Source organism: Neomonachus schauinslandi, chromosome 4 (assembly GCF_002201575.2).
Source record: "Neomonachus schauinslandi chromosome 4, ASM220157v2, whole genome shotgun sequence".
NCBI classification, from domain to species: Eukaryota; Metazoa; Chordata; class Mammalia; order Carnivora; family Phocidae; genus Neomonachus; species Neomonachus schauinslandi.
The window spans coordinates 63,495,072-63,509,912 of NC_058406.1; the positions used below are offsets into that span (position 1 = coordinate 63,495,072).

The 14,841-nt window shown below is 40.4% G+C and overlaps 1 protein-coding gene across 1 annotated transcript in view; it reads left to right on the forward strand.

Annotated features, from left to right (window-relative positions):
• The first annotated feature begins 12,809 nt into the window (after positions 1-12,809).
• The window catches only part of MIGA1 (mitoguardin 1), a 93,586-nt gene continuing 91,554 nt past the window's right edge, over positions 12,810-14,841 (forward strand). The window contains exon 1 of the mRNA XM_044914056.1: positions 12,810-12,917. Coding sequence (XP_044769991.1) covers positions 12,819-12,917 — 99 coding nt within the window. The 5' untranslated portion in view covers positions 12,810-12,818. The remainder of the gene's footprint in view (positions 12,918-14,841) is intronic.

Below are 14,841 nucleotides of genomic sequence, written 5' to 3' on the forward strand. Positions count from 1 at the left end.
TGGTGGGGGAGAAGAAATGAAGGAAAGGAAGAAGAAAAGAAATATGGGTAGGAAGAGGGAGAAAGGAAGACAATTAAGTGGTTATATCAAGACAAATACCTTCTCCAGGGGCACCTGGGTGGCTCAGTCATTAAGCATCTGTCTTGGGCTCAGGTCATGATCCCAGGGTCCTGGGATCAAGCCCCGCATCAGATTCCCTGCTCAGTGGGAAGCCTGCTTCTCCCTCTCCCACTCCCCCTGCTTGTGTTCCCTCTCTCACCGTGTCTCTCTCTGTCAAATAAATAAATAAAATCTTTTTTAAAAATAAAATAAATTAAATTTAAAAAAGGACAAATACCTTCTCATTTTTGCAATTGAGTAATGGCAAGTGAAAATGGCACAAAACATATATTTGATGTTCATATGCCTGAGACGGAATAAGCCTTGGCAAAAGCTATTCCCCTAGTCAGACATACTATTACCAGATACTCCAAACTTCGATCCCTCATTCACCTGGCTAACTACAGCCCTGATATTCCTTTTTTAAAGACTTTATTAATTTTGTTTTTCATTTTCAGAGAGAGCTATAGAGAGCATGAGTGGGGGGAGGGGCAGAGGGAGAGGGAAAGAGAGAATCTCAAGCAAACTCCTCCCTTAGCACAGAACCCAACATGGGGCCGGATCTCACAGCCCCAAGGGATCTCACAACCCCAAGATCACAACCTAAGCTGAAATCAAGACTTAGTCGCTTAACCAACTGAGCCACAGAGGCACCCCTGGATGGATATTCCTTGTTTAAAGCAACACTATTCACCCCGTTATTCCTCATTTCAGCATCCTGTTTGTTTCCTTCAGACAATTTATTGTAAATTTTAATTATGTTAAGGTTTTTGTGTGTATTTAATTTTTTGCCTATACCCTCGGAACTGTAAAGCTCAGTGAGAGCAGTGAGTATTTCTGTCTTGCTCACAGTATTCTCAAAGTCCAGCATTGAAAGACTCAAATATTTGTTGATTCTCAACTGGGGGTGGTGGGTGTTCCCCCCATGGTGGATATGTGGTAAAATTCCTGAGGAGGACTGGAGGAAGAGAAACCAGCTACATTCCTTTGCATTAACATGACGGGAGAGTCCAAAACATCATTAGTGCCACTACTGAGAAACCCTGATTTAAACTGAGGCTTTATAATATGTTTTTGGATATTAGTGACAGAAACTCAAACTGTTGTTCCTAACGTGCTAAACAAGATGGATTTGGTAGGGGGCAGGCAGAAACCAATTTTATTGTTTCTCATTATTGTCTCTGAAAACTCTGAAGATCCCTCTCCGTTCCTAGGATAAAACCTTAGGCAAAGACTTTAGCTTTTCCCAAGTAATTAAAAAGTCCTGGAGTCATGTTCTAATAATAAACAAATAGTCTTTTCTCCCTGGTATTAAAAAATCCTGTCCAGTGGCAACGTCAAAAATCCCAGAACCTTACAGGTGAAAAATTATCTGCCATTCCCTCCCTACCCTTCCCCTTGACTGGCTTTTCATTTTGGGCCCCTCCTGGGTTGAAGAAGACAGGGACAGAAAGGATCTTTCCTGACTAGAACAGTTTTGGCCTGATGTCATTGCCCTCTGGGTATAGTTGAGGTCTGAGGCTGATCTTTCTCTCCTGGAATCATCACTCACCTACAATCTACAATCTACAATCACCTGCAAGCAGTATATCTTCTGGTGTACCTTATGACATATGCCTCAGTCCTCTGGTTTCCAGGGATCCATCCAAAGGTTAGGATCATCTCACCCATGAAGACAGTCCTATTGGACAGCCTCTCTCAAGATGACCCAATCCAGCTCTCTTACATGGGGTCCTCACTTGGTCCACAAAAAGCACATGTGTATCTTTCACAGAAGTATGTGCTGTTCCCAATCAGCCTGTGTGCATCTTTTGCTTGGAAGCAGTCTTAGCCAATTGACTTAAGACTTTTCAAATGAGAATCAGTTACCAAGTCTTATTTGTCTAATATGCCAAAGGACACATGTCATCTTTTCAAAATGGTCCTCTTAAAGCCCTTCAGACTTGTCTTGAGATGAGGGGGAAGCATCTACCTCTCTACCCTCATTATAGTACCTTGATTTGGATAGGAAGGTGTTTGACATTGGCTTTTGAGGCCTCTGCCAAGAAAATCCATTTTTATTTTTTTTATTTTTTATTTTTTTAGATTTTTATTTATTTATTCATGAGAGACAGAGAGAGAGAGAGAGAGAGAGAGAAGCAGGCTCCCAAGGAGCAGGGAGCCCGATGAGGGACTCGATCCCAGGACCCTGGGATCATGACCTGAGCCAAAGGCAGACGCTTAACCATCTGAGCCACCCAGGCGCCCAAGAAAATCCATTTTTATCTATTCACAAATAGGGTAAGGGTTCAGTTTACTCTAGCTTGGGGATTCTCAAAGATAACACTACTGACACCTTTGATTGACTAATTCTTTGTTGTGGGGTATGGTTCTGGTGCATTGTAGGAGGTCTAGCAGCATATGTATTATCCACTAGATGTCAATAGCACCTCCTCCCACTGGTGACAAAATCACCCCCACTTGAGAATTACTGCTTTAGTTTGGATTGGTGCTTCTCAAACTTTTTTCTGATTATCAGATTAGATCATTCAGAAAATTAGGTCAATAGACAAGAATGCTTACAATTAGAGGTTTCCAGCAGGGATCACCATCTGGGCATACCGTAAGCTACTTGAAGCACATCAGTGGGCTGGGGTACATCACTTGAGATGCTCTTAGGCAAAAAAAAGGCTCTAAGGCCAAATTTACTCCTCTTATCTCATCTTGGTTATTGGCTCTTTAAATCCAAGGAAGGCTAACTAGAATTGGGCACTCGAACATTACTAGGATCCCCATGATCTCTTCATCAGTCATTTCTTGAATTTGCCATCTTGCAGTTTTCTCCAAGAACAGAATTCCTAGTTTAAAAAAATCCCAAATAATGGGTTTATTGTCTTCACCTTGGTTAAGTGCTGCTCGGAAGCATTCAGCCAGAGGATTATGGTCATGGAAGAACAAAGCAGCTCCAATGACAATTATGTGGATGGATGGAATGAAAGTTTCCAAGAGAGAAAATAAGGGGCCAGGTCAACCCAATATTATTAAAAAAAAAAAACCAAAAAACCCTGATACTGGCTTAAAGGCTAAGTAAAAAGATTTCTGACGGGCCAGAGGAGGAAGGATTTTTTTAGACAGAGGGAAGAACATAGGCAAAGGGATATCAGCAAGAGATAGTATGCTAGATATGGGAACCTACAAGGGATCAGTTTTACTAGAGCAGAGTTTGAGGGCAAGGAGTCAGGGAATAGGCTAGACAGAGAAGGCAGATCATGAGTGATTTTGTCTGCTAAGTAAACTTTTTCCTCTAGAGATCCATGAAGAACTTTAAGAAAGGAAGCAACATGATGAGATTTATATATTGGATTACTTGGAGAGCTGTGAACGGCATAGATGGAGGCAGACTATTGTAGTATACAGAAAAGGGAGTCTAAGGACCTAGCAGTGGAGATGGCCATGAGAGCTACTTAGGAGATAAAATCAATAGATGTACAACTGACTCCATGGGGAATGGAGCCTAGGAAGATTTTTCTGTACAGATCCTTTTCATTCTTGCATAGATTATTTTGATAGTTCCATGTCTGACTCTAGTCTCTCCTCTAATCTAATGCCATTATTCTGAACACAACTCTGTCTAAAACATAAATCCAATTGTGTAACACTTCAATGATTCCTTGTTGCCCCAGACTTTTTTTTTCTCATCAAGGGCCTAGGATGAGATAAGCAAGATGCCTCGGGTGCAATATCTAAGGACCTTGCACTTGCCTGAAACAGAGCATCTGTGTACTTTAGCCACCTTGCTTGCCTTATCCCAGTCCCTTCGTGGAGTCAGTTCCATCCAAATTTACTCCTCTTATCTTTTGTTACACCCAATCAAACATGCAGTCTTCAAGCTCGTCTGGGATAGTTTTTTTTGTTTTGTTTTTTGTTTTCTTAAGTAGGCTCCATGCCCATGGCGGGGCTTGAACTCAGGACCCTGAGATCAAGAGCTGAGCTGAGATCAAGAGTTGGACACCTAGGGCATCTGGGTGGCTCAGTCAGTTAAGCATATGCCTTCGGCCAGGTCATGATCCCAGGGTCCTAGGATCGGGTCCCACATCCAGCTTCCTGCTCAGCAGGGAGCCTGCTTCTCACTCTGCCTGCCGCTCCCCCTGCTTGTGTGCTCTCTCTCTCTCTCTCTCTCTGTCAAATAAATAAATAACGTCTTAAAAAAAAATCGGATTCCACTGGGGCCCCTGGGTGGCTCAGTCGGTTGAGCATTTGACTCTTGATTTCGGCTCAAGTCATGATCACAGGGTCATGGGATTGAGCCCCACAGTGGGCTTTGTGCTGGGCGTGGAGCCTGCTTAAGATTCTCTCTCCCTCTCTCTCTGCTCCCCTCCCCATGCTCGCACTCTCTCTCTCAAATAAATAAATAAATAAATAAATCTCTTAAATAAAAAATAAAAGTGAACACTTATCCTTCAAGGGTCACCTCCTAGGAGAAGCCACCTTCTCCAGGCTGTTTGGGAATATTCCTTAGTGATATTATACTACTAATTATAAATTATACCTTATAATGTCATTATTATACATTGCAATGATTTGTTCACTTTTCCATCTCCTGAACCAAACTGTGGGCAGGGATTTTTTCTTACTTATCCTAGTATATCTGGCATTCAACACAGTACATGGTATAATGTAGAAAATGAACAAATCAATAAACATGCTATTGAAGATGAGTGACTATGAAAATATGAAAGAAATATGAAATATATTTTCTAAGCTGGGGAGAGAGTTATTTTCTTATACTTTTCAAAATGTTCATCATTTAAATATATAGATAACGGATGCAACTCTTTTAATTTTATTAATTTTAAAAATAGAACATGGTTTTCTAGACTTTTGAAATATAAGGTTTCTAAATGTGCAAAATAGGAACTCTTGTTTCCATGTGGTTTAATTTTAATTTTACTGTTCTTTGTCTTAAAGTAACTTTGAAATAAACTTATTTACCTAAGCTCTTACTAGAGAAACATTTATGTCGTCTACTGATTATTTTACATTTTGATGTAAATATCCAATAGAATACATGCTTCTTATTAGAGCAGCATGGCATTTTGACAACTACTGAGGCAGTCCAGGGAGATCATGTTCTTTTTTTTATTTTTTAAAGATTTTATTTCTTTATTTGACAGAGAGAGAGCACAAGCAGGGGGAGAGGCAGAGGCAGAGGGAGAAGCAGACTCCCCACTGAGCAGGGAGCCCGACATGGGGCTTGATCCCAGGACTCTGGAATCATGACCCAAGCCGAAGGCAGCCGCTTAACTGACTGAGCCACCCAGGCGCCCCAGGGAGATCATGTTCTAAGTCACCTTTTGGCATCAGATCTTTAACTTTTACCATTTTCCTAAACTCTTTAAGCCTCGATGTTTTTGATCTAAGAAATGACAATAATAATTTTTTGAGGGTAACAGCTTTGTTGAGATGTAATTCACACACTTAAAGTATACAATTCAATAGTTTTTAGTATATTCACAGATTTGTACAACCAGCACAATCTAAGTTTAGAATACTTCACTGCCAGGGGCACCTGGGTTGCTCAGTCTGTTAAGTGCTGGACTCTAGATTTCAGCTCGGGGTCATGAGATTGAGCCTTGAGTTGGGCTCTGTGCTCTGTGTAGAGTCTGCTTGTCCCTCTGTCTCTGCTCCTCCCACTCCCCCCTCTCAAATAAATAAATAAATAAATAAAATCTTTAAAAAAACAAAATAAAACAAAAAAGCAGTCCCATACCCTTTAACAGCAATCTCCATTTTCCCACAACCCTTCCAGCTCTAGGCAACCATTAACCTACTTTCTGCCTCTATAGATTTCCCTATATTGGACATTTCATATAAAGAGAACCATATTATATATACATATATATATCTTTTATGATGGGCTTCTTAGCATGTTTTCACATTGTAGCATGTACACCATTCCTTTTTTATGATCAAATAATATTCCATTATATGGACATACTACTTGTTATTTATCCATTCATTAGTTGTTGGACATTTGGGTTGTTTTCATTTCTTAGGTATTATGAATAATGTTGCTATGCACATTCATGTACAAGTTTTTATGTGGATGTATCTTGTACTTTCTTTTGTGTATTATCTAGGAATGGAATTGCTTGGTCACATGGTATCACTTTGTTTAATATTTTGAGGAACTGAATCTGTAATATTTGGATGTATACAGTCACATTCTAAATTAGCATCTGGAACAATAGTCTGAGTTATAAATGCCTTGGTCAGCTTAGTTCTGACTTGTGGAGGATTCTGCCAAACACTTACGGGTGGGTAATGAGAACAAAGATAGAATGGCCAGTATACACCCTTTGGCATTGTATAGATTTAAAAGGAGGCCCCAAGTTATTTCTGGGGACTCTGCCAGGTTTTAGCAGTTAATGGAAAAAGTAATTGCATATAAGAATTACCTAAAATAATTAATCTATTCAATTGTTTTTAACTAAAGTGCTAGATTTTGGTCAGTCTTAATGTTTCCACTTATAAGTGCTGTTTCCACCAACAGTTCATGAAGTTCATTGGCCATATATTAATGTGAGCAGTGATCTGAAATACCCTAAATGAAATGTCAGATATACACAGTCAGGGCATTAAATCTGACTTGGGTGCCTTCTGCATGTGACTCATTCCTAAATGCTGGCTTTTTTCTTATAGGGCCCTTTTGTGGGTTCCTCAATGAGTGCCCCTCCTGCTGGGACCTCTCACTGTATTATTTCCTACCACTGGGAACAAAAATCTGTGGTTAACCATTTGGATAGTCCACTTAGCTCCTGGTTCAAAGATATAACCTCTTAAGGTCATTCAAATCTGGCTATCTTCTGTGGCATTCACATGGCCCCCAGGATAATTTTTCTTGCAAAACTGTAATACAGGCCACTTCCACTGCAGCCCTCTCTCTGCTCTGCCATCAAAGACCTCTTTGAATAGTCTATTATCTTTATACTTTTCAGGTGACATAAACTTACAGAGCACAGAGTTAAATGGTCTGAGTTTGTGGCCCGTGGGTGGCTCAGTCAGTTAAACGTCTCCCTTTGGCTCAGGTCATGATCCCAGGGTCCTGGGATCGAGCCCTGCATTGGGCTCTCTGCTCAGCAAGGGGCCTGCTTCTCCCTCTCCCTCTGCCTGCAGCTTTGCCTACTTGAGCTCTCTCTGTCAAATAAATAAATAAAACCTTTAAAAAAAATTGTCTGAGTTTCTGTAAGTTCTTTCACTTGGCTTGAGGTGGGGGTAAGATGGGATATGCACTCTCCTCTCCTCACTCTTGGGGAAGGGGGAGGAAAACACACAGCACTCAGAAAACTGTCTCTTAGGCATTTTCATTTTTCAGTCTTCTTTGATCAATTCTGCTGTATCATTCCCTGGAGGTATGTGAGGACTGAGGATTGCTAAAGCTTCATGTTATTCCTAGCATACCCTGTGTGGTTGGTCTAGCATCCTTTTTAAGAATACTTAGGACGCTTGGCATCTATTTCTCTCTCTCTCTCTCTCTTTTTAAGATTTTATTTTATTTATTTATTTATTTATTTAAGAGAGAGAGAAGGTGAGAGCGAGAGAGAGCATGAGTGGGGGGGGAGAGGCACAGGGAGAGGGAGAAGCAGATTCCCCACTGAGCAGGGAGCCAGATGCAGGCCAGATCAGAGGACCCTGAGATCATGACCTGAGCCAAGGGCAGATACTTAACCGACTGAGCCACCGAAAAGCCCTGCATCTATTTCTTTCTTTCTTTCTTTCTTTTTTTAAAGATTTTACTTATTTATTCATGAGAGACAGAGAGGAGAGAGAGAGGCAGAGGGAGAAGCAGGCCCCCCGAGGAGCAGGGAGCCCGACGCAGGACTTGATCCCAGGATTCTGGGATCATGACCCAAGCCAAGGGCAGACACTCAACCGACTGAGCCACCCAGGCGCCCCCCGGCAGGTATTTCTTTTAGCTTTGGAGCTTCTGCCAAAGGAGATGGAAAAGTCCCACTGAATATGACCTACATCTTAGAAATTTGTGCCAGGATTGTTCTAAGTTCTTAACCATTTTTTGGTATCTTGCACCCCTTTGACATTCTGGTAAATGATAAATTAGGGACCCCTTTCTCACATAACATTTCTACATGCATAAAACAAAATGTATAGGATTACAAAGGAAACCAATTATATGGCAATAAAGTTTTATCCTCAGATCCCATGGAGTTACTTCTCAACTTAAAAATTTTCGTAAGAATCTTAGTGCTTTACAAGAACTATTACATTTATCTTCCTAACACGCCAATGAGGAAACTGAGGCATAAAGATGTTAAGTACTTGGCCTAAGACCACACACCTAGTAAGAGGTGGAGAAAGGATTTGAACGTGGGCAGTCTAAAACTATAGCATTATTTTGGTACTATACATATTGGATCTTACAAATTCATTGATGGTTGACTAATGATTCCCCTCACTTTGGGTGAGGGACAGACCTTTAGAGTTAACCAAGCCCCATTTTTCCCCTGGGCCGGGATAACATAAGACATCATATCCAGTGGTACCTGGCTGCATCAGCCAGTAGAGTGCAGAACTCTTGATCTCCAGGTTGTGAGTTCGAGCTCCATGTTGGTTGGGTGTACAGATTATTTAAAAAAAAAAAATCTTAAAAAAAAAAAGACATCATATCCAAATAAGAGACTGTGCCTCCCTGATGCTGCATCCATATGGAATACTCTGTCCTATGGTTTAAGCCACTATTTGGTTTTCTTTTCTCTGGTAGCTAACAGCATCCTAACTGATGTACCTACTAACGACTAAGATTGTGTATTTTTTTTTTAAGATTTTATTTATTCATTTGACAGAGATAGATACAGCGAGAGGGCACACAAGCAGGGGGAGTGGGAGAGGGAGAAGCAGGCTTCCCGCAGAGTGAGGAGCCCGATGCGGGGCTTGATCCCAGGACCCTGGGATCAGGACCTGAGCCGAAGGCAGACGCTTAACAACTGAGCCACCCAGGTGCCCCTAAGATTGTGTATTAACCTTAAAAATAAGTCAATTATTTTATCAGCAAAAATAGGTTTATTTGGGGATAACAGAGAATTGCAATTCGAGACAAGCAAGGTATGGCAAAGCCATAGGCAAGTCAAACAAACACAGAAGAACATTATCTTATGGAGGAGAAAGATGGGAGGGGTTGTTTTGAACAAAAGTCCCTTGGAGAAAAGCAAGGGTTTGGGATGATGATGGTTTGTCCCTGGCTGGGTTGCCATAGTCGATTTCTTGTGGAAGATGCAATGTGTATCTTTCCTGTTGGGGCCTGTGACTGATGACTCTTTCCCTAACTGACATTGAGTGGTAAAGCTTTCCCTTCCAGCTTCTCCTTATATCATCTTGAGTCCACTTTAGTGAGGTTTCCCTTCATTAATTTTAGCAATTAAATACTCTGCCAACCCAGGAGAAGGGAGACTTGGAGCAAATTACATTGATTTAGAAAAGTAATGAAAATATGGTATTTCTTGTTCCCTTGTTAAAGAGCAAAATCCATAATGGGTATGTACTAATATCTCTTTCATAACATTTATTGTGGAATTAAAAGAGGTAATGTTCTCAGTAAAGTTGCTTTAAGTGGTAGTTATAATTACTACCGCTCTTCCCGTTAAGTTGAGTGTTTGGAAGTTGTGGGAAGTAGGGAGGAGGCAGCAGAAAGGAGATTGGGAGAATAAACAAAAAACAGACTTACAAATTCCAGGTTCTTCAGATGTCAACAGTACCATTTACTTTATAAGTGCAAAATATTTTCACACAGAATTCTGTGCACTTTCAGTTATTATTCATCTGGCAATGTCACACATAGCATTGTCATTCTCCCTCCCTATTTCCCATTTGACTAAATAGGAATTTTGAAAACTAACAGAAATGATTATTCATTCCTGTTCCTTAGGTAGGAATAGTAAAAACTGCTGTCACGTTTTAGTTATCCTTACAAAATTATTTTGACATTTCACCACAAATATGCTCAGCAATTGGAAGTATTAAATCCGCAGTTTTGGAATGTTTTGGCTGAAGACTGCACATGGAAACAGCATCTTTTTTTGTTGTCGTTCTCCATTCCGCCCCGCCCCCCGCCACCGCCCATTTGTTTACTTGTGTGTTAGAACCTTAGAACAGGGTATATATACTCTGCCTATATTTACATATTCTAATTCAGTGGGAAACATGGAGAAAAAAAGAGTAATTGAAATCAATAACTTCATCAATACAGGGTTAGAATGCCTCTTAACATTCATTCGTTTAAGTGCTGCGGATATATAGTAGAAGTTCTTAATCTGGGATCCATGGATTGGTTTGGGGCGTCTGAACTTGTATATACTGTATATATTTTTTTCTTTTAACAATGTATGAGCGTGTCTATGAACATTTTTCTGCGATAAAGTCCCTTAGTTTTCACCAGATTCGCCGAATAGTCCTAGATCCCTCAAAAGGCTACGAAATACGATACCAGTTAACAGCATTGTAAAAATGCAGTTTTTCTTAAGTGGTCCTTAGATCCATTTGGCAAGGCAGAAATCTCCTGCCCTAAACAAAAATGGCGGGAGCGGCTTCACACGTAGCCCCTCACGCAGAAAGGCTAGAAGGGCCAACATTCTTTCCACCTTCCCACTGCTGACCCCGGAAGGACTCCGCCCCCGCGGCCAGGCGGCTGCTCAGCGCGGGTCTGCGGCGGGGAAGCAGGCGTGGGCCAGCCGCACCTGGCCTGGAGCACCAGGTACAAGAGTGGAGGGGGCGGGCATTGGGGCGGGTGGGGTTGCTACGCCCGCGGGGCCGAGGCAGCGGGACTGGGCGTGGTGGGCGTGGTGGGCGTGGTGGGGCGCGGGCTGCGGCTCCGGCCTTGGCCCTCAAGATTCCCAGTGCAGGTGAAGGAACAGAAAGCAAGGGAAGTCCCAACGCCGGAGGGAGGCCCGCAAGGGCAGCGCTGAATCAGGGTGGGCTCCCGACCGCTCATAGCCTGACTGAGGGCCTGGGCGGGCGAGCCTGCGGGAGACCCCTTTTCTGGTCACTTGGTAAAGAAGGGAGACCGCTGAGGAGACTGCTGTGGGGGTCGGGGGTGGGGGTCTTGTTGGAGGTAGGTGCCGCTGGTTGGTCCATGTTTCTGCTTGAATGCCAGTGGTTTGAGCAGGGAGTGGTTTTTGAATGGGGGAAGATTACGCTTTCTTTGCTGGTGCTTTCAGAGAATAATGCAGCATTGGGAGGATTGTGGCGTTGGGACCCTTCTGTAAATAAAGTTGCTCAACATTTATATTCTGGAGGGAGAACTCTAGAAGATCTTGCTCTTGCACAGACTTTCATTATTATTGTTCTTTCATTATTGCAACAAAACATTTTTGCTGTGTTTTTCTCAGAGTTCGGTTGTATGGGTTTAGGCTTCACGTCAAATTTTTTTAGGGATTTCAGACTTTCATTTTTGCTTAAATTATAAAGTCCAAGCTGTAGAATAGAATTTTAGGTTGTTTAAGAAACAAACTCTCATACATTTTTAGCTCCGCAGTGGTTAGCTGGAGAGAAGCGAGTAATATTACATAATACAGTATTTTTGGTGATGTTTTAGTCTCTCTACAAATTTGAATAATAATTAAACTGCCTTAGTGTTCATCTTAATACTTATGAAAGCAACTGAAATGATTAGTTTGGTTTTTCTTTTTTACATTATTCAATTGTTAAGTTTGGAGTCATTCCCTCAGTGATTTTAAGTTAAAGGGAATGAGGTAGTTAGAATGCAAAAAAGGAGATTTGTCAGAACTCTTTTAAGAAAACCCCGGCAGCTTAAATTGAAATATTTGCTTTATTTTCTTTCTTCTCTGCTTAAAAAATTCGAATCCATTAATTTTGTGCTCACCAGGCAGCCTTTTTAACTTTTTTTAAATTTACCTCCTTACAGTTTTTTATTTTAGAGAGGGTATGTTTTAATGACATGTATAAGTATTCTTTTACTGATAGTATATTTCCTTATTATAAATGAATAAATTTGTAAGCTAATTTATACATTAATTCTATGTGAATTTGTTTAGTGTATGTCCATCTAGGTACAAAGATAAAATTGAGTTTCTGGCTTTGAAAAGCATGGACCCAGAGCCTGAACCATCATGTTTCTATGAAGGTTCTGCTACCGTTAAGGGCCTTTCTCAGAGATAGCTGCTTTCTCTGTAGACACCTGACTTCTCTTTCTTTGGTTTCAATAGAAATAGGCATTGAAACAATATTAAAATTTCATAGCATAAATGTGGCATTTCTTTGAAGATCTTTAAAATGGGCTAGTAGGAGAATAAGTCCCTGAGTTCTGAAGTTCAGTGAACTGAGTTTACTTTCTAGCCCCAGGGGTCCTGGTTCTAATCAGATTCCCTTGTAGGAAATAGGTGAGAAGAAATTGGTTTTAAATTACTATTTAAAAGCCAAAATGTTTAACCAGAAAAGAGAGAATCTAGAACCTGAAATGTTCTAAGGAAAATGTGTTACCTGAACTCTTGGTTCAAATCTAACTCATTTTCTTTTTGGGTGCTTTGGTGATTAATAAATAAACTTTTAGCTCAGATAAATTTGGCTCATAATTTTCTTCAGGGAAGTATATCATGAATAATTAACTGCAAAAAGAAAAAAACTGATAGAGTTAAATATTCAATTTGTATCTTTCATTTAGTGGCTCATATGTTTTTATGTTTCATTTAATGAAGATTAGAAGAGGAGTCATGTCAGAAGAAACAGTAAGCGAATCACAGTTTTCCTTGAAGACAGCAGTACTAAGAGTGTTTGATCTTCCTCTGTCTTGGTACTATTCTCTCTCCCAGGTAAAAAAAAAAAAAAAAAAAAGAAAGAAAGAAACATGAAGTTGAATAATAAGTTTATTGCTCAGAGCATAGTATATTGTTTACAGTATTTAAATTTCAATTGAGGTTTTAAATGGTTCAGTCAAAATGTTTATTAAGGTAGTTTAATACTTAACTTGGTTTTTATTTCATGGTTTTTTGTTGTTATCATATTAAGAACTTTTTAAAGGAGATTGTATTACTTTAAAAAAATAGTCCTGGGGTGCCTGGTTGGCTCAGTTGGAAGAGCAAGTGACTCTTGATCTTGGGGTCATGAGTTCAAGCACCATGTTGAGTGTAGAGCTTACTTAAATAAATTAAATTAAATTAGAAAAAATAGTCCTACTTTTTTTTTTAAGAGATTTTTTATTTATTCATTTGAGAGAGAGAGCAAACGAGAGCACGAGCGGGGGGGGAGGGTTAGAGGGAGAGGGAGAAGCAGACTCCCCACTGAGCAGGGAGCCCGGTACCTCATAAATGGAATTATGTAATATTTGTCTTTGGGGGACTGGCTTATTTTACTTAGCATAATGTCCTCAAGTTTCATCCATTTTGTAGCATGTCAGAATTTACTCCTTTTCCCAGGTTGAGTAACATTTGATTTTTTTTTTTTAATTTTATTTATTTATTTGAGAGAGAGAGCATGAGGGGGGGAGGGTCAAAGGGAGAAGCAGACTCCCCACTGAGCAGGGAGCCCGATGTGGGACTCGATCCCGGGACTCCAGGATCATGACCTGAGCCGAAGGCAGTCGCTTAACCAACTGAGCCATCCAGGTGTCCGAGTAACATTTGATTTTATGGACGTAAACCACATTTGGTTTATCCATTCATCCACTGCTGGTCATTTGGGTTACTTCCATCTTTTGGCTCTTGTGAATAATGGTGCTATAAACATAATTGTATGAATATCTATTCAAGTCCCTGCTTTCAGTTCTTTTGGATATATACCTAGAAGTGAAATTGTTGGATCATATGGTGATTCTGTGTTTAATTTGTTGAGGAACTGGCATATTGTTTTCCATAATGGCTCCACCATCACTTTTTATTTCTATCAGCAGTGGACAAGGGTTCCAGTTTCTCCACATTCTCATCAACACCTGTTATTTTCTGGCTTTTTGATAGTAGCCACCCTACTGGGTATGAGTTGGTATCTCATTGTGGTTTTGATTTGCATTTCCCTAGTGATTAGTGATGTTGAGCATCTCTTCATGCACTTATTATCCATTTGTATATCTTCCATGGGAGCAGTCCCTTTATTTTTAATATTTGCTTCTAATGCAATTTGTGCTTCATTGTACTAAAGAAAAAGGTACATATGGAAAGTGGCATTTAGTTCACTAAAGTTATACCAAATTTCATCAAATCCAAGATGATCATTTTTGACATTTCAATATTTGTAAAATTTACATATTAAAATGAATAGTATCTCAGATGGGTGAAATATAGTGTAATTTTATATGTGTATAGGAAAGGATGTTGCACAGTTAAGAGGTATGAGAATAGTAATTACTACCTAGTGTTCACTATATTTAAGACATTATTTATGTCCTTTATACATAAAATGTCTGTAATCCACAAAGTAACCCTGGAATTTGGAAATCATCTCCATCTTACAGATCTGGAGGCTTCAAGAGCTTCATTAACTTGTCTAAAAGGGCAAATAATAGGGGTACCTGGGTGGCTCAGTTGGTTAAGCACCTGACTCTTATTTTATTTTATTTTATTTATTTGAGAGAGACAGTGTGCAAGCAGAGGGAGGGAGAGGGACAAGCAGACTCCACGCTGAGCCCCACGCGGAGCTTGATCTCAGGACTCTGACATCAGGACCTAAGGCGAAATCAAGAGTCAGTTGCTTAATGACTGAGCCACCCAGGTGCCCCAAGCATCCGACTCTTGATCAGGTCTT